The sequence below is a fragment of the Notamacropus eugenii genome, chromosome 2, assembly GCF_028372415.1.
Source record: "Notamacropus eugenii isolate mMacEug1 chromosome 2, mMacEug1.pri_v2, whole genome shotgun sequence".
NCBI classification, from domain to species: Eukaryota; Metazoa; Chordata; class Mammalia; order Diprotodontia; family Macropodidae; genus Notamacropus; species Notamacropus eugenii.
In genome coordinates this window covers 12485259-12505627 of record NC_092873.1, presented here as the reverse complement: position 1 = coordinate 12505627, position 20369 = coordinate 12485259, and the positions used below count along the sequence as shown (strand labels likewise).

Here is a 20369-nt window from a genome sequence, read left to right as displayed (position 1 = left end):
TCTTATATTATGGTTTAAGATTTAGGAAGTATGTTTCTCCAAATTGACAAACATATAAGCACTTAAGGAACCAGGTGCAGGGATACAAAGGCAAAATGGAAATATCCTGCCCTGAAAGAGCTACAGGTGAGGATGGAGTTAGATGTAATTTGATGAAGGGGAGAGCACCCCCTGCTGGGAGATCAGGAAAGGTTTCCTATGGGCTCTCACCTGAGTGGAGCTTTGACAGGTCATACCTTAACTATGGGAGGAGAAAGTGTTCCGCAAGGATGGGAGTGGCCAGTGCCACTGCAGAGGAATGGGAAGTGGAGCTTTGAGTTTAGGAAGCTGCTGAGGGTCCAGTTTGGCTGGAATGCAAACATTGTGGAGGGGAATAATTTGAAACAAGTCTAAAAAGTGGATTGGAGCCAGACTGGAGCCTTTTAGAGGTAGCCCATGGCTCAGTGCTAGGGCGCTAGCTCTAAGTAAGACTAGGTATGATTTGGGACACTGACCCCAAAGATTCTAGTCTCTCTTTAGCTTGTATGCAAATTTATTCTGGGAAGTCTCCAAATGTAGCTTGTGTCTAGGTTTCTACAAATGTCAGTAACAGGTTCCTTGGTTCCCCTGAAAGCATTCAAAGTAACATATTTTTGGGGAAAGGATGTTATGTTACCCCTCAGAAGATGTAGAAGGTCAGGAGCCCTAGAAAGAACTCAGAAACCATCAGCACAATTCTCCCTCTCCAATGAGACCTGTTTTTCTGCCAGGGTCCTAAAGACCTTTGGCCTTATTGTGTAGGCTCCCTCAGAAAGGACCTGAATTTCAGGTGGCCAATGGGGAGACTCCCTCTGTGCCACAGTCCCACCCAACTACTCTGTGGTTGGACTCCCCAGATAATTGACTCATGTGGGTCACACAGGAGAAGTGAATTGCTTAGAATCAGACATCTATGAAGTATTGAAACTGAGATTTGAGACCTGGTCTCTTGTCTCCAATTTTGATATTCTTTCTACCACACTAGGTTTCCTCTGCAAGCCCAGCTGATGGATGCAAGCAAAGGAAAAGATATTAAAGAAATAAAACATAGTGTTGATCCTTTTTTTATCTTAACATCACAACCACTCTCTAATGACTTTTCATAATCCTCCTGGGTAATGAAGACCATACTGTTAAACACAAGACCATATTGAAAGATTTCTGGAGGCCACAGCAATGGTCAAGAAAGGGTTCAATGACCCACAATATACTTGGGAGGATGAAGGGTTCTGAGATATTTGTTATGACCAAGGAGAGAGATATTGAGGTCCCTGTGGACTGTTCCCTGAAGGTCCTCACTCAATAAATATGCTGCCGAGGCCAACAAGATGCCAAAGAATAGGACCCGTGAATGTCAGAGCCAGGAGGGGCTGGAGAACATTAAGAGAAGGATATTCTAAGTTTAGGAAATAGTATGAGCAAAGGAACAAAATAAAGTGAGGGTACAGGATTTTTTGGGGGCAGAGATGACAATATGTCTGGAACGTAGAGGATGGAGAGTAAAGGTTAGGATGATACCAGTCTGTGAATGGTGTTCCCCACCAGATAAAGGAAACTGAATTTAACTTGATTGGCAACATTAAACCAATGAAGCTTAGGTCATATGGTGGATTATGAGTCTGCAGCGGATCACTGAGGGAAAATAGAGTGTGGGGCAGTCAGGCATCTTGAGGACGCCCATACTTCCTAGAGAATGCAGCCCTTCTGGTCCCTGGTGGCCAAATTCTTAGAAGCACCCAGAAAGTACAAAGGATTGAGGTCTTGTTCCCAGTGCAGGCGTCAAGGGAAGGAAAGCCATCTGGATTCGGTTTTCCGATGCTCCTTTGCCCGTAGAGCTCCTAGTTTCAGGCAGGGCTCGGAGATACTTGAGGCCTGCTAGGACAAAGGCCTGTGTTCTGCCCCGCTGCTTCTCCGCCCTCCACCCTGCTGCAAAGGACTGACTGCATGTGGTTTGGGTATGCAAACACTCAAACCCCATTAAGGGAACTGGTTAGAGCAGGATGTTCAAAATAACACAATAAAGGAAAAAACAACCTCAGACTTCTCCCTTGAATACCTGGAAGTTAGTTACTTAACAGAAGGATGTTATTAACATTCTAGGCATTATACATTTCTTTCATTTATTTTTCCCAACTCATTATATTGATGTTTTCTCTACCCATCTCCATAGTGGACCTTGTGACAAAAACAAAGAAGGGATGGAAAAGAGAAAGACTGAAAGAAAAAATTAAGCAAAATTAAAGTGAAAAGTAAGCAAAAGGATCAAATACCAGTATGTGCAATCGAAACTTGTGCACGCAGTATTTGGTTCTGGTAGGCGCCGCCTCTGTGCAGGAAGTGGTGTTTTGTTACTTCTTTTCTGGAATTTCTTTGTTTTTTTCCCAGTTATCCCAAGTTCAACCTTCTTTTAGTAATCTGTTTACTTGCATTGATATAATTGTTGAGTGCAATGTTTTTTCCTTGTTTCTGTTTAGCTCAATCTGTATCAAGGCAGCCTAACCTGGTGGGAAAAGAGCTGACTTCAGAGCCAGGAAGACCTGAATTCGAAAACTGCCTCTCATGCATGCTGACCATGTGACCTTGAAAAAGTTACTACCCAAGCAGGGCTCATGGCAAGCCCCTAAGATGAGAAGATGCAGACCTGCATGAGTGAAGGGAGTTTCCTCACTCTTATTTTATTTCCAGCCTTCTTATTTTACAGAAGAGGAATGACTGATCCAAGGTCACATATTGAGCTGGTCTCAGAACGAGGTCTAGATACCACTTTATTTTCAGAATCTGTTCTTCCCAGGTGAGCTGACCCAGGCCATAAGGAGTTGAGAGGGAAATCTCTGCCCACATCCCACTGAGAGTGAAACCAAAGGGTTGGGAAGTATGGGGATTGCACTTTGCTACACCCCACCCCTTTTCCCTTCCATCTCCCCTGAAGGATGGGTTGCTTGGCCCCTGGCAGAATTGAGATATCTTCAACCTTTTATTTCTCTATTTCCCCCTCATCTTGTCAGCATCCCACCTTCTCCCAGATCTCCACGTTCTCCTGTGGCCCCAGAAGTCTTAGCAAGGGGATGGAGAGAGCTGGCAGGCAGAGTTTAGGGACTCTGGGAAGATCATAAAGAGTGTTGATCTGGGAATCCCAGGGCCTGAGTTTGAATTCTAGCTCAGCCACTAATTACCTGTGTGACCTTGGGCCAGTCCCTTAAACCTTTAAAAGCCTCAGTTCCATCATCTGAAAATGGATTTGGTCTGGATGATTTCAGAGGTCCCTTGAACCTTGTCTCACACATGATCCTTCCCCAGAGAATTAAAAGTGAGAGTGATACATGGTCCAAGAAATGAATGACCAAAGCCATCAAGCAATCAGCACTCAATTATTAAGCACTTACCTGGTTCTAAGCACCATGCTAAGTGCTAGAGCTAAAAAGACAAGAGTGAAATAGATCTTTCCCTCGAGGAGATTATAATCTAAAGGGAGAGTTAACATATAAAGATTCATGGTGGTATACAAAGCAGACCCAAGGAAGTGGTGAGGGGGAACATCATGAAGAAGAATGGGTGTAGGGGGGAAAGGTGTCCTGCCCAAACTTGTGACTGAGCCAAATCTGAAAGGAAAACAGGAGCACCAAGGGGTCCAAGTGAGGGAGAATCAAAGATCTGGAGATGGGGTGGGGGGCTCACCAGGAACAGAAGCATTTTACACTTGAAGAAATGGAATCAGTTAAGTGTCTTATGCAGGATCCCACAGCTAGAAAGTATCCAAGGCTGAATTGGACCTCTATCTACCGTACCACCCAGCTGCCTTGAGCAAGAGGCTTTCCTGGAGTTCCTAAAACTCTTTTAGGTCACTTCTCTTGACGAGGAATGGGCTGGATGAGACTGGTGCTGATGTCCTTTCCCATTCTATTATTTTGTGGACTTTGAAATCTCTCCTAGCCCTGAACATCTGTGATGCTTTGAAGGCCAAGCATCTAAAGTCTGTTTCTCTGCCTTAGATCAAAAAGTAATGGAGAGAACTCCTCTGTCTGGTACCAGCCTCAAGAGCCACACTTCACAGAAGCAAAGTTTAGTTTAAGACGCTGTAGCCAAAAGGATTTTTACCCTACCTGAGGTCATGAATTATTTTGTTTGTATTTTCAATGCAAAAAAAGAAATTGTTTGGGAACAAAATGTATGTGATTTCTAAATATATACTGACTAGTGATATTGTCATCAAGCTTGTCTGTCTCCATCTTCCGTTTCCTCTTCTCATCTTGGTTCTGTCAGGAGTGTGGGGGCACAGATTGGGGCAAGAAGGGTCCTTAGAGCATCTAATCATTTTACAATGGATAGACTGAGGGCTGGAGAGAGTGAGTACCTTACCCATGGCCACCTGGAGTGTGAAATGAGAAGCGTCCCTCCCTGCTCTGACATTTCCATCTTTTCGGTCTCTTCTGGTTCTAACATTCAATGAATGAGTGTTATGAGTCCCATCCTTGGCCTGAGCTTTGGCTCAGACTCTTAATATCTGAGGAGCTGCTTCCTCCCAGATCCCATGATAACGAATCAGATTATCCCCCAAGATGAGAACCACATCCTGAAATGATTAGTTAATCCAGATTCCTCAGAGGCACAGATGGCGGACGTGCTAGTGGGCCAGAGAGCTCCGTGGGAGAGTCAGAGGGAGGGGGCTATGGAAAAACAAACAGGGACTTTTTTTGGAGACATGTCTTCCTTTGGTGTCCTCATGTGCTACAACTTTCTCATGTTATACTTCTGCCAGGTTTGGAGGCTTGGGGAAATCCCGGGAGAAAGCCATGTTGACAATTTGGGGCTGGAGATGACATTAGAGAGGGTAGAGAAGCTAGCATTTCCCCCAGGAAAAAGAAGGCGGCCAAGCCCCCAGATTTTGGGGAGGGGAGTGAAATGCTATGGGATTAGGGAGGGGGGATTAGTTTTCACTGAAGCCAGAACATGAGGATCATGGGCCTAAATTGCAGCTGAGGGGCTTGAGATGGAGGGAAGAAGTGGACTGTGTTAGAGCTCTGAGCCAGGAGTTAGGGGACCAGGGTTCTGCTCCTTGGCTCCACTACTTAGTAGCACTGTGACCTTGAGCAAGTCACTTCCCTGGCTGTGAACCTCAGTTACTTCAGCTATAAAATGGGGGTAATAATAGTGGCATTGCCTCAAATAACAGGGTATTATGAAGACTGAGTGAGATAATAGATGTGAATGTGCTTTGAAAGCTATGCGTGTCAAGTATTATGAGAACTCTCAAAAACTCTGATGGATCTGGGTATTAATTCAGGGCTCCACCAATAATGTAGCTTATGACCCATCCATGCTTGCCTGTGCTCCTCTCTATGTTCTCCCCAAAGTTTGCTACTTATCATGTGGGAAGCATGAGGATCAGAGAAAAATATCTCCTTTTCCTTCTTGTTGGTCACATGACCTAGAAGTGCAACAGACATTTTTCATCCACTTGGTCTTTGTTGTGTACATGAGCAGGTCAATCTCCTTTAAATGATTATAAATCTCTTCTAAGAGACTCGGCAGTCATAACACGTATCATGGTGGGCCCCAGTAAAATCTTTCTCTGATACCTCCTTGTGGCAAGGAGGGGATCCTGGGTTCTCAAAGGCTTTGCCATTGGAGCCCAAACTCAATCTGAGAGAGCTTAGAGTTCAGCCTGAGTAACAAGACTGTGTGTCTTTTGTGTGATGGCCAACCTAGCTAAGCCATCATCATCAGGCGGATGATTTTTTTGGCCCTGGAAATCCTCAAAGTCAATCTACTGAAAAGCTTTTGATGAGCAGGGTGAGTGGGGAGTGACCATGATCATGCAATCAGATGTTCTCAAAGTATTGAAATAGCATCAACCCAGTAATCTTTTACAATCTTTCTTAACCCTTTTTGTGTACTGGCCCCTTGGGCAGTCTGGTGATGCTTTGGACCCCTTATCAGAATGATATTTTACAGATGAGGAGCCTGAGGTCCAGAGAAGGTAGTGGCTAACCTTAGGTCATACTTTCTGTTCATCCTTTGTTTTCAGAGGTCAATGGCACCATGATATTGATGAGTGATGTCTTGACTTACTCATGAATTGGATTTAAGCAAGGCAAGAGCTGCACAAAGTCATTGGCCTCACTATCTTCTTGCCTCAGTTTCTTCATCTCTAAAATGAACTGGAGAAGGAAATGGCAAACCACTGGTATCTTTGCAAGAAAATCCTAAATAGGGTCACGAAGAGCCAGATGACTGAAAAACTACTCCTCCCAAGCCTCGTGCTAAATAGAAAAAGCAAGAAACTCTCTGCTTTATTTGGGGAGATGACACATAATGGAAAAATCATTTGCAGGGCAGATGGCAAGGTCCACTGGTCCTCCATTTCCCCCTAAGGAATAGACCTAGTTACTTTTATCTCATCCCAGCTGGGTGAATAGTCAAGATGGATTGTGAATGGCCTCTGGCCTGGGGTTTGGGATCAGGAAAGGGAGGGGAAAGGTATCCTTTGGTGGGGTTGGAAAAGACACTGAATATAGAGTCAGAGAGCACCACAATCCCAGTTCTGTTACTTATAGCAAGAGTAACCTTGGCAAGTCACCCAATCCCTCCAAAGAATAAAGAATGTCTCCCTGACTTCAGTTAACTCAATGTGTAAAATGGGGAGGAGGTGCACTTGGTCTCTGGGGCTCCTAGCACCTCTGGATCTATGACCCAGCAGGTCATCAGTTGCATCCAGAGAAGTGGGTGCCCTGCCAGGTGGTCTCATACATTCCCATCCAATCTTATCTGCCTTTTGGTGGAGAAGGGTGGGGCCAGATCCCTTTGTCACAATTCCATAATCGCCAAGCAGTGCTGGGTATTTTTGACAGGGGAGAGCTGGCCTCAGGGCCCCAGACCTTTGGCATAATCAGGAGCCAAGTCATTTCCTTCCAGAGAACATGTGGAAAGGCGTCCAAGCATCTAATCCCTGGAAAACCTTCTACCCCCATCCATCATGAGTATCCATCATCCCCTCTCCTTTCTGTAGTCTAGTCTTGGGGAGATGCCTGGGGCAGGGGCAGGGGTCAGGGACTTACACAGGGTCACCTCACTCTCTATCTTGTACTCCATGTTACTTCTTGTTCTTATAGGGGTCTGAGAACCTGTGTTTTTCTTAAAAATATTTTGGTAAGTATGTTTTGATAATTGGCTCCATTTGTAATCCTATGGATTTCATTTTATGCACTTATAAATATCATTCTGAGAAGGGGCCCATAGCTTCACCAGATAGACTGCTCAAGGGTCCAGCACACAAAAAAGGATAAGCAAGTCTGTAAAGGATTACTCTCTTAAGACTATTTCCATCCACTGAGGACCTCTGATTACATGACCGTGGACATTTACATGACCATGGACACTTCATTCACCCATGCTGACCGCTACGCATCAACAACTTTCCAGCAGACTGACTTTGAGAATTGCTAGGAAAAATTCACCTACCTCACAGAGTTGTTATGATGAACAAAATAATATTATTATTTAATTAATTTATTTATTTTTCGTTTTCAACATTCACTTTTATAAGATTTTGAGTTCTAAATGTTATTATTACAGAGGTAATTACACCTGTAATACCTACCACATAGGACTGTAAAATATTATTTCTTTTGTTCCCTCATAACAACTCTGGGAGGTGAGTGATTATTAATAATCCCTTTTTATAGATGAGGAAACTGAGGCAGATAGTGGTTAAGTGACTTGTCCAGGGTCATATAGCTAGTCAGCATTTTAGGTGGGATTTGAACTCAGGTCTTTCCGACTCCAGTTCACTAAGGAAATTGAAGCTGAGAGAGGTTAAATTACTTGCCCACAGATATATGGCTAGTCAGTATAATCCATGTTCCAGCATTCCTAAGTCTGAGGTTTAGACGATCTAACTGTAATCTTGGGGGTTCCCCTAAAAGATCACTTTCTCTTTGGTTCAAATTGCCAAAACTCAGTATTTTTTCCAAGAATATCACTGATTATAAATAGTGTGCGTGATTGTTGTTTAGTTATGTCTGACTTTTCCTGACCCTATTTGGGATTTTCTTGGCAAAGTCATTGAAATGATTTGCCATTTCTTTCTCCAGCTCATTTTGTTGATGAGAAAAATGAGGCAAACAGGGTTAGATCACACAGCTAGTAAGTGTCTGAAGTCGGATTTGAATTTGGTTCCTCCTGAGTCCAGGCCTGGTGCTCTAACCACTGTGCTACCTAGTTCCCTACTTCCAAATAGTGTCTAGGTCTCCATCTATATGGGTAAGAAAGACTTCAAATTCTATACAAACACTCAAGCTAAAAACAACTCCAACAACCCATTAGCTTGATGTAAGATCACCTCTATTTCACCACTATAGAAATTCAGAAACAGCTCATAAACAATGCCCAGAACTCATCAAGGATTTACAATAGTCTGTAAATAATAGAATTCTTTTAGTTTTCCAGCAGATCTTACTACTTTATGAAACCACAGTGAAGGGCCTGCCCACAGAGCAAATTGTTAAATTTTCAGTGTGAGTATTTGCACCTTGGAACTAGCCTTGGAAACACTGCACATCTTGGCTTGATTGTTTGGTTAACCATCTAGACTTAAGAAAGTGATAAGAAAAATGTTCATAATACAGATTAAACTGAACTGTGTCATGCACCCATTTCTTCCTCTCCACCCCCATCCATGAGAGCTGGTTGTTAAACATTTTACCAGCACATCCTTGACTGGAGCTGGTCTCTGTGGTTTGGACTTCTTTCAGAAGGGTTCTGAGCATGGGGTTGTTAGCAGGGCAATCTCTCCAATGTTCTGGTGAGTTCCTTTTTCAACAGGCATGTAAGTGGTTTGCTCACTGCAGGCTACTCCCTGTTGCCTGCACTCCTCCTGGGGTTCCCATTCTTTCTTCTCTAGTCTACATAGACCAAACAACTCACTGTCTTAGTAGAATGTGAAGCCCAGACAACTGGCTCCCCCAGCTTTAGTCCCTGGCTCCTTCCAGCACAAGGGGCCATTGGGGAGATCATCTTCTGTCTCCAGGAGTCCTTCAGCACAGGGAATTCTCCTTTTGGTAGAAGTCCTGATACCCAAACTTTTGACCCTTGGGTTACTGGTGAGGCAGGCCCTGCTGAAGGAAGATTTCCTCTTTGGGTAAAACATTAGTTTCTAGGACTTTATTGCTTTAGATACTTCCCCTTCCTCTAACTAGAAGGCTAGGGTTCAGGAAGAGAACCATGGAGGAAGGCCCTTTTGGGCTGGGTGGATGAGCACATCTGTCTTCTTAGTTTTCTCTTTGACAACTCCTAGGGGAAAAGGAGGTATGACTATACTCTGACTCCCTGTAGAATAGGGGCTCTTAAGCAAGGGGTATTATGATAGATTTCAGGGGATCTGTGAATTTGATTGAGAAAAAATAATATGCTTCTACTTCAATATAAGTACTTTATTATTATTCAGTGGTCTTTCAATCATGTTTGATTGTCTTCGTGACCCCATTTGGGTTTCCTTGGCAAAGATAATGGAGTGGTTTGACATTTCCTTCTCTAGCTCATTTTAATTATGAGAAAATTGAGGCAAACAGAAAGAATTGACTTGTCCAGGATCACACAGATAGTAAATGTCTGAGGCCTGATTTGAACTCGTCTTCTTGAGTTCCCAGCACTCAATCTACTTCACCATCTAACTGCTCCCTCCAATATAATTACAATATGATTTAATTCAATACAATAATCCTTTGTAATCTTTGGTATTTTATTTTATTTACAAACAGTATTCTGAGAAGGGTCCATAGATCTTGACAGCCTGCTCAAGATGTCAGTAGCACACAAAAGAACTCCTTTTCTAGAAGAGAGGTGTGTGCGTGTTTGTCCTTCATTGCCAAAGAAGACCATGCCATCAAAGAAATGATGACATGACTTGCACTTGACTTTGTTTTGAGTGAGGGAGGGCTGTGCCAGTCACCAGCCTCACTTCTCCTCCAGAGCCATCTGAATCCAGAGACCAGATATTGGTCAGGATGACTGGAGATGACCCAGGATGAGGCAACTGGGGTTAAGTAACTTGTCCAAGGTCACACAGCTAGTGAGTGTCAAGTGTCTGAGGTGAGATTTGAACTCAGGTCCTCCTGACTCCTGCACTGGTGCTCTATCCACTGTTCCACCTAGCTGCCCCAGAAGAGAGGTAGAAGAAACTGTAAAGGCCATTCCTCCCAGCTCCCCTCCTTATTCTCTGCACTTTGCAACCTCCTCATCAATAACAGCCTTCTGATCCTGGTGATGTGCCCACTCTTTGGTCCTCTCCTATGTTTGGCAAATCCCTGACTTAGGCCGCCATTTTATGAGGTGCCTGTGGCATCCTCACCACTCCCAGCTTCATTCTTGGCTCTTGACTGAAAAGTCAAGTCTTCATCAGCCTTTCCCTCTCCCCTCTCCTTCCTCCATTCCTTAGAATTCCTTTGTATGTATTTTTTTCCCTCATTAGAATGTAAACTCCCTAAGTGTGGGGACTCTTTTTGTTTTGGTTTATATTTCTATCCCTAAATACCTCACTCAGTGCCAGGTACATAGAATTTAAATGCTCTGTCTATCTATCTATCTATCTATCTATCTATCTATCTATCTATCTATCTATCTATCTATCTATCTATCTATCTATCTATATATCTACCTATCTATCCATCTACCTACCTACCTACCTACCTATCTATCCATCTATCTATCCATCCACCATCTATCTATCTATCTATCTATCTATCTATCTATCTATCTATCTATCTATCTAGTTCTCAGGGAAGATTCCTATTATATGCCAAAAAGGTGTTTCTTCCTCCTGAAGTCCATCCTTCTAAGAGGCTAAGCCAACTGGTATCTGGGTGGGGGGGCAACCCTTATCAGTGAAAACTCTCGCTCAGGGGGTGCCAAGGTGGTGGCTCCAACCTGGCTAGTTAATTGTGGGGACAGTTTCACTGTCTGAGTCTTAATCAGTTGTCTTTATTCCTTTTCCTAAGGCGCCAGGTTCTCCTTCTAGTTCCAGATGCATTCAAACATCCCAGATAAAGGCTCACTGTCCTGGAAGCTTGGGAGAACCCCCCTGGTCATCCTGCTACAGAAGTCCTAGAGAGAGGATTTGAATTCTCCCTCCCCTTCCCTGAAGTAGAAGACTGCCTTCTATATGATCAGATCCAACAAGCCAATGATTGACCATGAGTGGTTCTGTTCCTGTGGGCATCCACTCTCTGCCAATGGGTGCAAGGTGTGCTTCATCTTTGGACTTTTGAGGTCATGCTTGCCCTTTTGTCTGCCCTGGAAGTCTTCACAGCTGCCCTGGGACTGCTGGGTTTTGATCATGGGACACATCTCTGTCCCAGGAAGAGCTTAGTGCCTTTGATAATGAGAAGAATGTGCACAAAAATGACTAATAAAGCTCTGTGTGTGTGTGTGTGTATGTGTGTACACGTGTACAACATAAAACACAATGGCATTTAAGGAGCTTGATGACTTTTGGTTTCGTTAAAAATGAAAACTGATGTGATATGAATGCCAAGAACACTATGTCTGTGAAAAACAAGAAAGAGAAGAATGACCAACTGCCTTCCCAAGGTCCCTTCCCTCTGTTCCGACGTTGCTTTCACATTCTGTGTTTTTGATTCCTTCCATGTTCTGCTACTATGTGCTCTAAGGCACCATCCAAAATGTCAGGACTTTCAATGGTTTTGTGTTTTCAGGATGTGAATGGGGACTAGTTGGTCATGTTCATCATCTTCACCATTGACTCCTCACCATTCTCTCATCCCTATCCACCTCAGCTCTGCCCCTCTAACATCTGAGACTTGGCTCTGGGGTACCTTTCCATTGTACCCTCTGGAACATAGGATTACAAATGAAACCAACCATTTTCTCTGGCTGCCTCTCATGTGTGGAATGTTCTTCCTCCTCTGTTCCGAGGACTGACCTCCCAGGATTCCTTAAGTCCCAGCTAAAATTCTACTTTCTACAGAAAACCTTCCCTAACACTTCTTAATTCCATGCTTTCTCTCTGTTAATTATCTCCTATTTACCCTGTATATAGCTCGCTTTGTATATATTTATTTGCCTATTGTAAACTCCTTGAGGACAGGGGCTATCTTTTGCCTCTGTATCCACAGCAACTTAGCACAGTACCTGGAACATAGTAGGCACTTACTAAATGTTTATTGATTAATATTTCGATAGTTATCAAGTAGTTAAAGAAAGAATAAAAACAAGTTCAGATCTCAGGTTAAGAATGACTGTGACTTAAGTCTGTTCTTTATCCTCACTTGACTCCCAGTTTTTCGGCCGCTCGCTGCAATCCCAGCCCATTATCCCTGCTCTGGCCTCAATTTCCTCCCTCCCCAATATTGCTCCTACAGTTAAGCAACTCATCTAGATAATATCCTCAATTCTGGAATTTCTTGTCCCTTTCCCTGTAGGGCTTCCCATGACTTCACCCTGGGTTGTCCCCACCATCCACCTTCTTTCCTTTTACACGCTGCTGTTTTCTCCTTCTGAAGTCACTCGGCTATGCTGACTGGGTTCACTTCAGATTTACGTGATCTAATGTAAACTGGGCCCTCCCTTTTGCCTGGTAATCTTTTTTTTTTCACTGTATTGCACACACTACAGAATCTGTTCCAAATCTTCTCTTTTTTCCCCAGTCTTCTTCCTATATCACCACTCCCCACTTTTGATTTGCATAGGACATCCCTAATCTTCAGTCTCAAACTATGTGGTGGCTCCTTGGGAAGCTGGTTGCACAATCCCTCCTCTCCTACTCTCTCCCTCCACCCAAATAAAAACTCTCCCTTTTAATAAAAATCAGGGAAGATAAGTGTTTATTTTAATGGTGGTGTCTGGAAATGCATATTTCATTGCATGCATCCAGTCCATCCCCAGCCTCTCTGGAGGTGGCAGGCATATTTTCTCATGAGTCTTCATCGGTTGTTGCATTCACCAGTCTCTCCCTCTTTCCAAACAAACACTTTCCCTGGGTCCTACCAGCTCCTCAGGGCCTCTGCTCTCATTAACTCATTAACAGATGCCTAGAAAAAAATCAGGCCTCATCTACTGTCCCCACTTCATCTTCTCCCACTTATTTTTCATCACTTTATAATCTTATCTCTGACCTCAGAACACAAACTACGTTTTCCAGGATCATATAGATTGTATAAGTGCTACCTCTGGGGACTTTCGCTCAGTTCTCATCCTGTTTGATTTCCCTCAAGACTAATCAATAAGCATTTATTAAACACTGTGGGCTCACTATGTGCCAAACCCTGGGGATATAAGGAAAGGCAAAAGACAATCCCTAATCTCAAGGAGTTTACAGTCTAATCAGGGAAATGGCACGAAGACATGTATAGTGGATTTAATACTTGGCATCACGTCTCCTTTATCTTAGTGCCTTCCTCCCCTTCGCCATCTCCTTTCCTTTACATGATTCTTGTACTCTAAGGATCTCTATGTCCCTCCCCCTTTGGCAATCTCATTAATGCCCACACATTCAATTCTAAGCCCTATGCCAATGACTCCTGACTTTATATACCCAGTCCTACTCTCTCTAGCAAATTCTAGCTCTCCATCCTCAACAACCTGAAGCTCAAGGTTGCCACGCCCACCTTCTTTGTCCCCTCCCCCCTCCAAATTTCTCTATTTGTGTGGAGGTCAGCACCATGTTTTTAGTCATTCAGGCTCACAATCCCAGGTGGGTGGATAAGGCAGTGGGGTGGTAGAGTGGCTAGAACACTGAACTTGGGGTACTCGCTTCTCATCCGGGAAAACCTCCACTTTTACAAAGAGGGAGATTGAAGGACAGGGAGGAAAAACTTTGTGACATGGATTCAAAGGGAGGGACGGACCCAGACCTGGAGACTGCCAGCACATGGTCTCTGCCTCTCATCCTGTTCTCATCCATGCTACTATGAGGCAAATGGCATAGTAGCAGCGAGGGGCAGAGAGAGCGTGCATCTGCATTTCCTTAGTCCTGAGGGTCAGATCTCTCCCCCAACCCCCAGTCTCTTTGTCTCTGTCTCTATCACTCTGCCTCTCTCTGCTTCTTTTTCTCTAACTCTGTCTTTCTCTGACACACGCACTCTCCCTCAGCACTTTCTTTCACTAACACACTTACACACATGCCTCTCATGTGTTATCTCACCTTTCTACCCCCTGCCTTTCACACACTAGCTGTGTGAACTTGGACAACCTATTACAGTACCTTGTTCTATTCCAACCTTTCTGAAGCTGTCCCACAAACTTTCTCATAAACACATTTTTCTTCTCCCCATCCTCCACTCTCCCCTCAACTCTTACACACTTCAAGTTTTTAAACTGATCTTTTGCTTTCCTGTCACCTTCATTTCCATACGTTTCCCTCCTTTACAACCTCAGTCTCCCTCCTAACAAAGACTAAGCAGTTTAGGAAAACTAGAACATTAGCTGAATCGATGTATTTCTTTTTACTCCATGGTCTCGCACCCCGCAACTACCCACCTCTTTGAGGCACTCTTTGGACAGTACAGTCACACAGTGTTACTGTTCTGATATGGATCCTGTTCTCCTTGATTCCCGTTCTCATTGTTTTCATCCTTGCGTTTTCCTGCACACTCTCACACCACTTGTGGATTGGGCACACTCACAACTTCCCTCTCACTGCCGGATTTCTAAAAAGCAGTCCACAAAGGGAGGGGTTGAGGGCTCCCAGGGCAGGGTCAATTAGGGGCGGGCTGGCTGGCTTGGCTGACTTATCTCCCATCTACTCAGATAAGGACGCTGAGAGAGAAACCTGACAAAATTAACTCCCTCCAGAGGTTACAGTCATTTCCTTCTCCCCCAGCCTCACTTCTCTTCCTCACCACCAAGCTCACCTCTGCTCTTGTCCAACCTCTGAGACTCCACAGGTGCGTGCAGCCTCCGATGCGAGCCGGCAGCCTGGGATTAGGGGACCCTCTTCATCTCCACCTCTCCCTTCCACCCGAGACCCAGGTAAGAGGGGCGAGAAGATCAGCAAGCTGGGGAGAGGCCAGGCATCAGGTCCGGTTGGCTGTGCTATCCCTTTCTCGATGGAAGTGGGAATGCTAAGCTGTGTGCATCTGACAGGGAGAGCCTTAGCAGGGACCACCACATCACTGGCTGCAGGGAAGCAATGGGAGCCTGACTGGCTGACTCTCTCTGCTCAGGGGAACTGGTGGCTGGTCCCAAATCCTCCCCAAATGGGACCCTCCTGGTTGGATGGGCACCATGAAAGAGCTCTGGGGGAGGGAGGCTAGGCAGGAGCCAGAGTGGGTTAGGCACATTCATTTTCTCTCTGAAATGAGGCGGCTTAACTAGGTGACTGCCAAGGTCCCTTCCAGTCCTAAATCTAAGATCCTTTGCTCTTTCCCCACCCAAGCCTCAGTTTCCTCACCTGCAAAGTCAGGGGGTTGAATTAGAAAGCCTGTCACATCCCTTCTAGCCTTACATCTGTGGTCCTATCTTTAGCTTCCTCAAAACTAGCACTGTCATTGTTTTTCTACTAAGTTAGCGGTAGAGGACAGGGTCATATACAAAATGCCTGGGAACAGCTCATGCTGTAATTAAACGTACCGTACAACAAAGTCAGTATGATCCATTTACTGCCATGGATTACCATAGTGAAAATAACTGCCAGCCTTCCCATAGCACTTTCAAGTCTGAAAAGGGCTGGACAAATATCTCATTTGATCTTCTGATAACCCTGGGAGATAGTAGCCACTCTAATTTCCATTTTACAGATGAGGAAACTGAAGCAGACAGAGGTTAAATGATTTGCCTAGGGTCACACAGTTAGTGTCTGAGGGAGGATTTGAACTCAGGTGTTCCTGACTCTAGGTCCAAAGACTACATAAGGCACCCAACTGCTCCTAATTTATGCTGCATGTTAATCAGTCAAATACCACACAGTTAATAATAATGTGGGTGGTTTTAATTAGTGTTTTAAGAACCAAACCAATTTAACTCCTTTTCTTCTCTTGGATTTCTTGTATCTATAAAGGTACCAGTGTCAAGGCAGTTTAAACAAATTTATTTCACTCTTGAGGAAGGAAGAAAAAATGAAATTTACATGATACATGATTTAAAAGGAATATCTAGACAGCTTGCTGTCAAAGTGGATAGAGCATGGGCCCTGGCGTTAGGAGCACCTGAGTTCATATTGAGCCTCAGATACTTGACACTTATTAGCTGTGTGATCCTAGGCAAGTCACTCACTCCTGATTGCCTTGCCAAAAAAAGGAAGGCAAATTGTACACAATAGAATTGCAGTTTCATGTGCAATCATCTTTCTACTATGTTATGGAAATGCTTGTTTTGTTTTATAAATGGGAAATAAAATAAGTAAAAATTTAAAAAACGCTGGGCAATAACTCACAAATGGACATCCACAATTTTACCATTATGCTCCTCACCATGAGTATTCTGATCTCCATTTTACAGATGAGGAAACTGAGTCTCAAAGAGGTTCAAAGTGATCTCTGAGGCCCCTCTGGCTCTAAGTTCATGATCCTAGATCTCAAAATGATACAATAGCGCTTGAAGGGAAGTTAAAGGGCATCTAAGTGTGATTTTACAGAGAAGACTGAGGCTCAGAGTGCTAAAGTGATTCATCGTGGGAGCTGGGATTCCAGCCTCTGTCCTTTACCTCGTTTCTTTTTTCTACTCCTGACATGCACTAGTCTGGAACATGTCTTACTTAGTGTAGATACCCTTAGCCTTGGCTTTAGAGCAGGTCCCTCATTGACTAGGATGCTTTTGAGGTCTAGTCGTTTGAGATGATGTCAGGGTCTGAGGTTGGAATCTGGGGAGGACTGTAGGCTATGGGTTAGGACAGAGCTGGCACTTTGGTGCCTGAGGCGTCTCTCAGTGTGACTCCTCAGCTATGTTTGACTGAAGAGGTGGAGGATGACTGGTCTGCAAAAACTCATCTGGCTCTGGGAGGCGATGTGACATCTTGTCTATGGTTTATCTGAAACCAGGCCACAGGCCAGGCTGTTTCAGGCTGTTTTCCCAAATCCATCACCCTCAGTCTCTCTGGCTAAAGCAGAGAGCCTTCTGACTTTAGCCAAGGCTGGGAACAGATCTAGGGAGGCTCATAGAGTTAGAGCTGAAACAAACCTTAGAGGTAAGGGGACCTCATAACATAGCTTGGCGCTGGGGGCATGCATGGCCCAGCTCCGTATTTGAGAAGGCAGAGGGTTTTCTCAGGCAGTGGCCCACAGCTTGGTTGATGGCTCCTGGGTGTAGCCCAGCCCAGGAGCAATCCATTTCTGCTGTCCTTGTCAGTGGGTAACAATGTCTGGTTCTGCCCAAACCTGGTCCACTTCTTCCCATGATGGGGCAGCAATCTCCATATCTGGGCCTCAGCTGCTTTCCTTCTGCTACTGGTCCTATCTGGCTTCCTCTTGGCATATCAGGTAGGGGTGGCCAGCCCTGCCAGCCTCAGCCATCACTGGGCCTGCAGTTACTACTGGAGACCAGCTATTAGAGAGGACTGTCTGGGCAGGGCAAGGGGTACCTGGGGGAGTCAGGTCAAGACCCAAGCCCTTAGGTACAGGATGACAGAGCTCCCTGCCCTTACCATCCATCTCATCACCCACTGCTGCTCTACAAAGGCATGGAAGACTCAGGAAAGCAGGTCAGAAGCAGAATTACCCCCCACCTCCTATCCCACCAGCTGAAGGGGTGGAGCACAGACCTGGCTTTCTGGGGGTCTAGCAGGGGAAGGGACATAAGGATGATGGCATGAGAAGGCATGGCTAAGGGAGTTCTGTTTTTACACTGGGGGTGATGGGAATACACTTGTGAACAAGAGGGAAGTAGGCAAGACAGAGATGGAAGAGAAAGAGAAGCAACAGATGATTAGGTGAGCTCTTTAACTGTAGGTTTATCTGTGGATAGATGCAGAGGCAGGGGGAGGGAGGAGGTCTGTCCAACTGCTTTTTAAAAAAATGTTTCTATAACTGCATTTTGATATAATTTGTTTTTGTGATCCCATATATTTTATTTTATGCATTTAACAATATTTGGAGAAGGGGCCCATGGGTCTCATCAGACTGACCAAAGGCACACAAAAAAATTTAAGAGCTTTTATCTTATGGGATGAGGAGGGAACAGGATGAAGGGTAAGTCTTTGGAGATTGAAGTTAGGTGTTCTCTGGAACCTCTGTGCTTTTGCACGGGCTGTGGTCCATGCCTCCTCCTCTCACAATGCTCAGCCTCCCTCAAAGTTCAGCTCCAGGACCACCTCCTACTCAGGGAAACCTGACTCCTTCTCAGGGGCAGATGCTTTCTTCATCAGAAACAGCACAAATGACTTGGCATAGATTTTGCATTTACTTTTCTGAGTAGGTTGGGAGAGCAGGGAGGACTGACCTGGAGGTTAAGGAGAGGACAAATAGAGACCTAGATCCAAGGGGAACACTGGGAGATCTGAGCTTTGTGGGGACAAAGGAGAATGGGATGGGATGGGATGGGAGGAAACAGCTGAGCTGCAGAGGATGAATGAGGATGAGCAAGCTGAGGAGAGGTGACCCAGGAGAGAAAGAGAAGCAGGCAGGTCCGTTAGATGATGCTTGACATGCTGACAAAGATGGCGGTCAGGAAATCTCTGTAGAGGATGCCCTGCCCCTCAAGGTGGGGCCTCCTCCATGGCCAGAAGCGATGCCGGGCAGCTTCCTTCCAGCTCTGACACTGCTTATAGATCTTGGGGAATCCTGGTTATATTTCTTAAGTACAGAATAAAATAATACTGATAAAGACTGAAAGCCAAAGCTGCAAGTAGTAAGGTGGGAACAGCACAGGGTAAAGGATGGACATGGGGAGGGGAGAACTCAGGGGCCCTCCAGCTCAGCATGGCCTTTCCCATGCAGGACCCCAAGATGTCATCTAACAACACCCTGTGTCCCATCTTGGAGTACATGACTAACATCACAGGCCAGAGCCACTCCAACAGGCGCTACATCGACTACGCTTCTGTGACACTGCATGGGCTGGTCTCACTGATGGGCATCGTGGAGAACGCTGTCATCCTCTTCATCATCAGCTGCCGCATGCGCCAGACGGTGGTCACCACCTGGGTGCTGCACCTGGCCCTGTCTGACCTGCTGGCCACAACAAGCCTGCCCTTCTTCACCTACTTCCTGGCCATAGGCCACTCATGGAACTTAGGTACCACCTTTTGCAAGCTGCACTCATCCATCTTTTTCCTGAACATGTTTGCTAGTGGCTTCCTGCTCAGTGCCATCAGCTTGGATCGCTGTCTGCAGGTGGTGAAGCCCATCTGGGCCCAGAACCACCGCACAGTGGCCGCAGCCCAGAAGGTCTGCCTGGTACTCTGGGGCCTGGCCCTGCTCAACACCATCCCCTACTTCCTATTCCGTGACACTATCACACGGAAGGATGATCGGATTATGTGCTACTACAATGTCTTGCTCCATAGCCCTGGGACAGACAGGGATGCCACCTGTGGTCACCGCCAAATGGCCCTGGCGGTTAGCAAGTTCTTGCTGTCTTTTGTCATGCCTCTGGCCATCATTGGCACCTGTTACTTGGCTGTGACTCTGCGGGTGCGCAATCGGTGCCGCCACCACCCCAGCCGGTTTCTACGCTTGGTGATGGCGGTCATCGCTGCATTTGTGCTCTGCTGGCTACCCTACCACATCTTCAGTCTGCTGGAGGTCCAGGCCCACTATGACCCTAATCTGCGCCCACTGGTGTTGCTGGCCCTGCCCTTTGTGAGCAGCCTGGCCTTCATTAACAGTGTAATCAATCCCTTCCTCTATGTGTTGACCTGCCCTGATGTTCTACAGAAGCTTCGCCACTCCTTGCGCTGTGTGCTCGAGAGTGTGTTGGTGGAGGACGCTGAGTTTGGTTGTGGCAGTGGCCGCCGGCGCCGGAGTTCCCAGATGGCCTCTTTGTCCAGATCCCCCTCTAGTTCCAGCTCCACTGGCTTACGAGGCCGCTGGTTCAACTGGGTGGGGGCCAAGATAGCTGGGCAGGCAGGAAAGGCCCCAGCCCCAGCTGAGCTGAAGGAGGAGGAGGTTTCTTTGAATTGAGGCTGCCAGCTGGGATTTTGGGTACCTCCTCCTCCAAAAATGACATCCCACCATCTTACTGGGCTATACATTTGCCGGATCTCTGTCTCTTGTAGCACATAAATCCCTCTGAGAATGGTCATTCATTAAGCCACAGGATCAAACATTTAGGAGGCCTTGGAGATCAGCTAAATCCAAACTCACTGTTCCAGAAATAACTGAGACCAACCCCATTTTAGAGATGGGGAAACTGAGGTCCAAAGAGATGAAAAAGCTTGCTAAAGGGGAACAGGTTAGTAAGTAGAG

At 45.5% G+C, this 20369-nt stretch overlaps 2 protein-coding genes across 3 annotated transcripts in view; one reads left to right on the top strand and one right to left on the bottom strand.

Moving 5' to 3' along the window:
* Positions 1-14686, bottom strand: part of ZP1 (zona pellucida glycoprotein 1) — a 28860-nt gene extending 14174 nt beyond the window's left edge. Inside the window, exon 1 of one of the 2 annotated variants that reach the window (XM_072638777.1) lies at positions 14509-14686. In XM_072638777.1, the coding sequence (XP_072494878.1) occupies positions 14509-14602 (94 nt within the window). In that variant the 5' untranslated portion in view covers positions 14603-14686. Of the gene's footprint in view, positions 1-2288; positions 2390-14508 lie in introns of those variants that run through there. The other variant, XM_072638783.1, reaches the window with a different exon arrangement.
* A 116-nt stretch (positions 14687-14802) lies between these two features.
* Positions 14803-20215, top strand: PTGDR2 (prostaglandin D2 receptor 2). Its single transcript, XM_072638785.1, has 2 exons — positions 14803-15000; positions 18900-20215. Exons 1-2 carry the CDS (start codon positions 14932-14934, stop codon positions 20082-20084), a joined length of 1254 nt encoding a protein of 417 aa, XP_072494886.1. The 5' UTR covers positions 14803-14931; the 3' UTR covers positions 20085-20215.
* Positions 20216-20369: the final 154 nt, after the last annotated feature.

Bases quoted from the DNA above. Each gene is read 5' to 3' on its own strand.
- PTGDR2 (XM_072638785.1), top strand. From the start codon at position 14,932: ATGCGAGCCGGCAGCCTGGGATTAGGGGACCCTCTTCATCTCCACCTC. The intron at 15,001-18,899 runs GTAAGAGGGGCG...TTTCCCATGCAG, and splicing joins CCCTTCCACCCGAGACCCAG to GACCCCAAGATGTCATCTAA.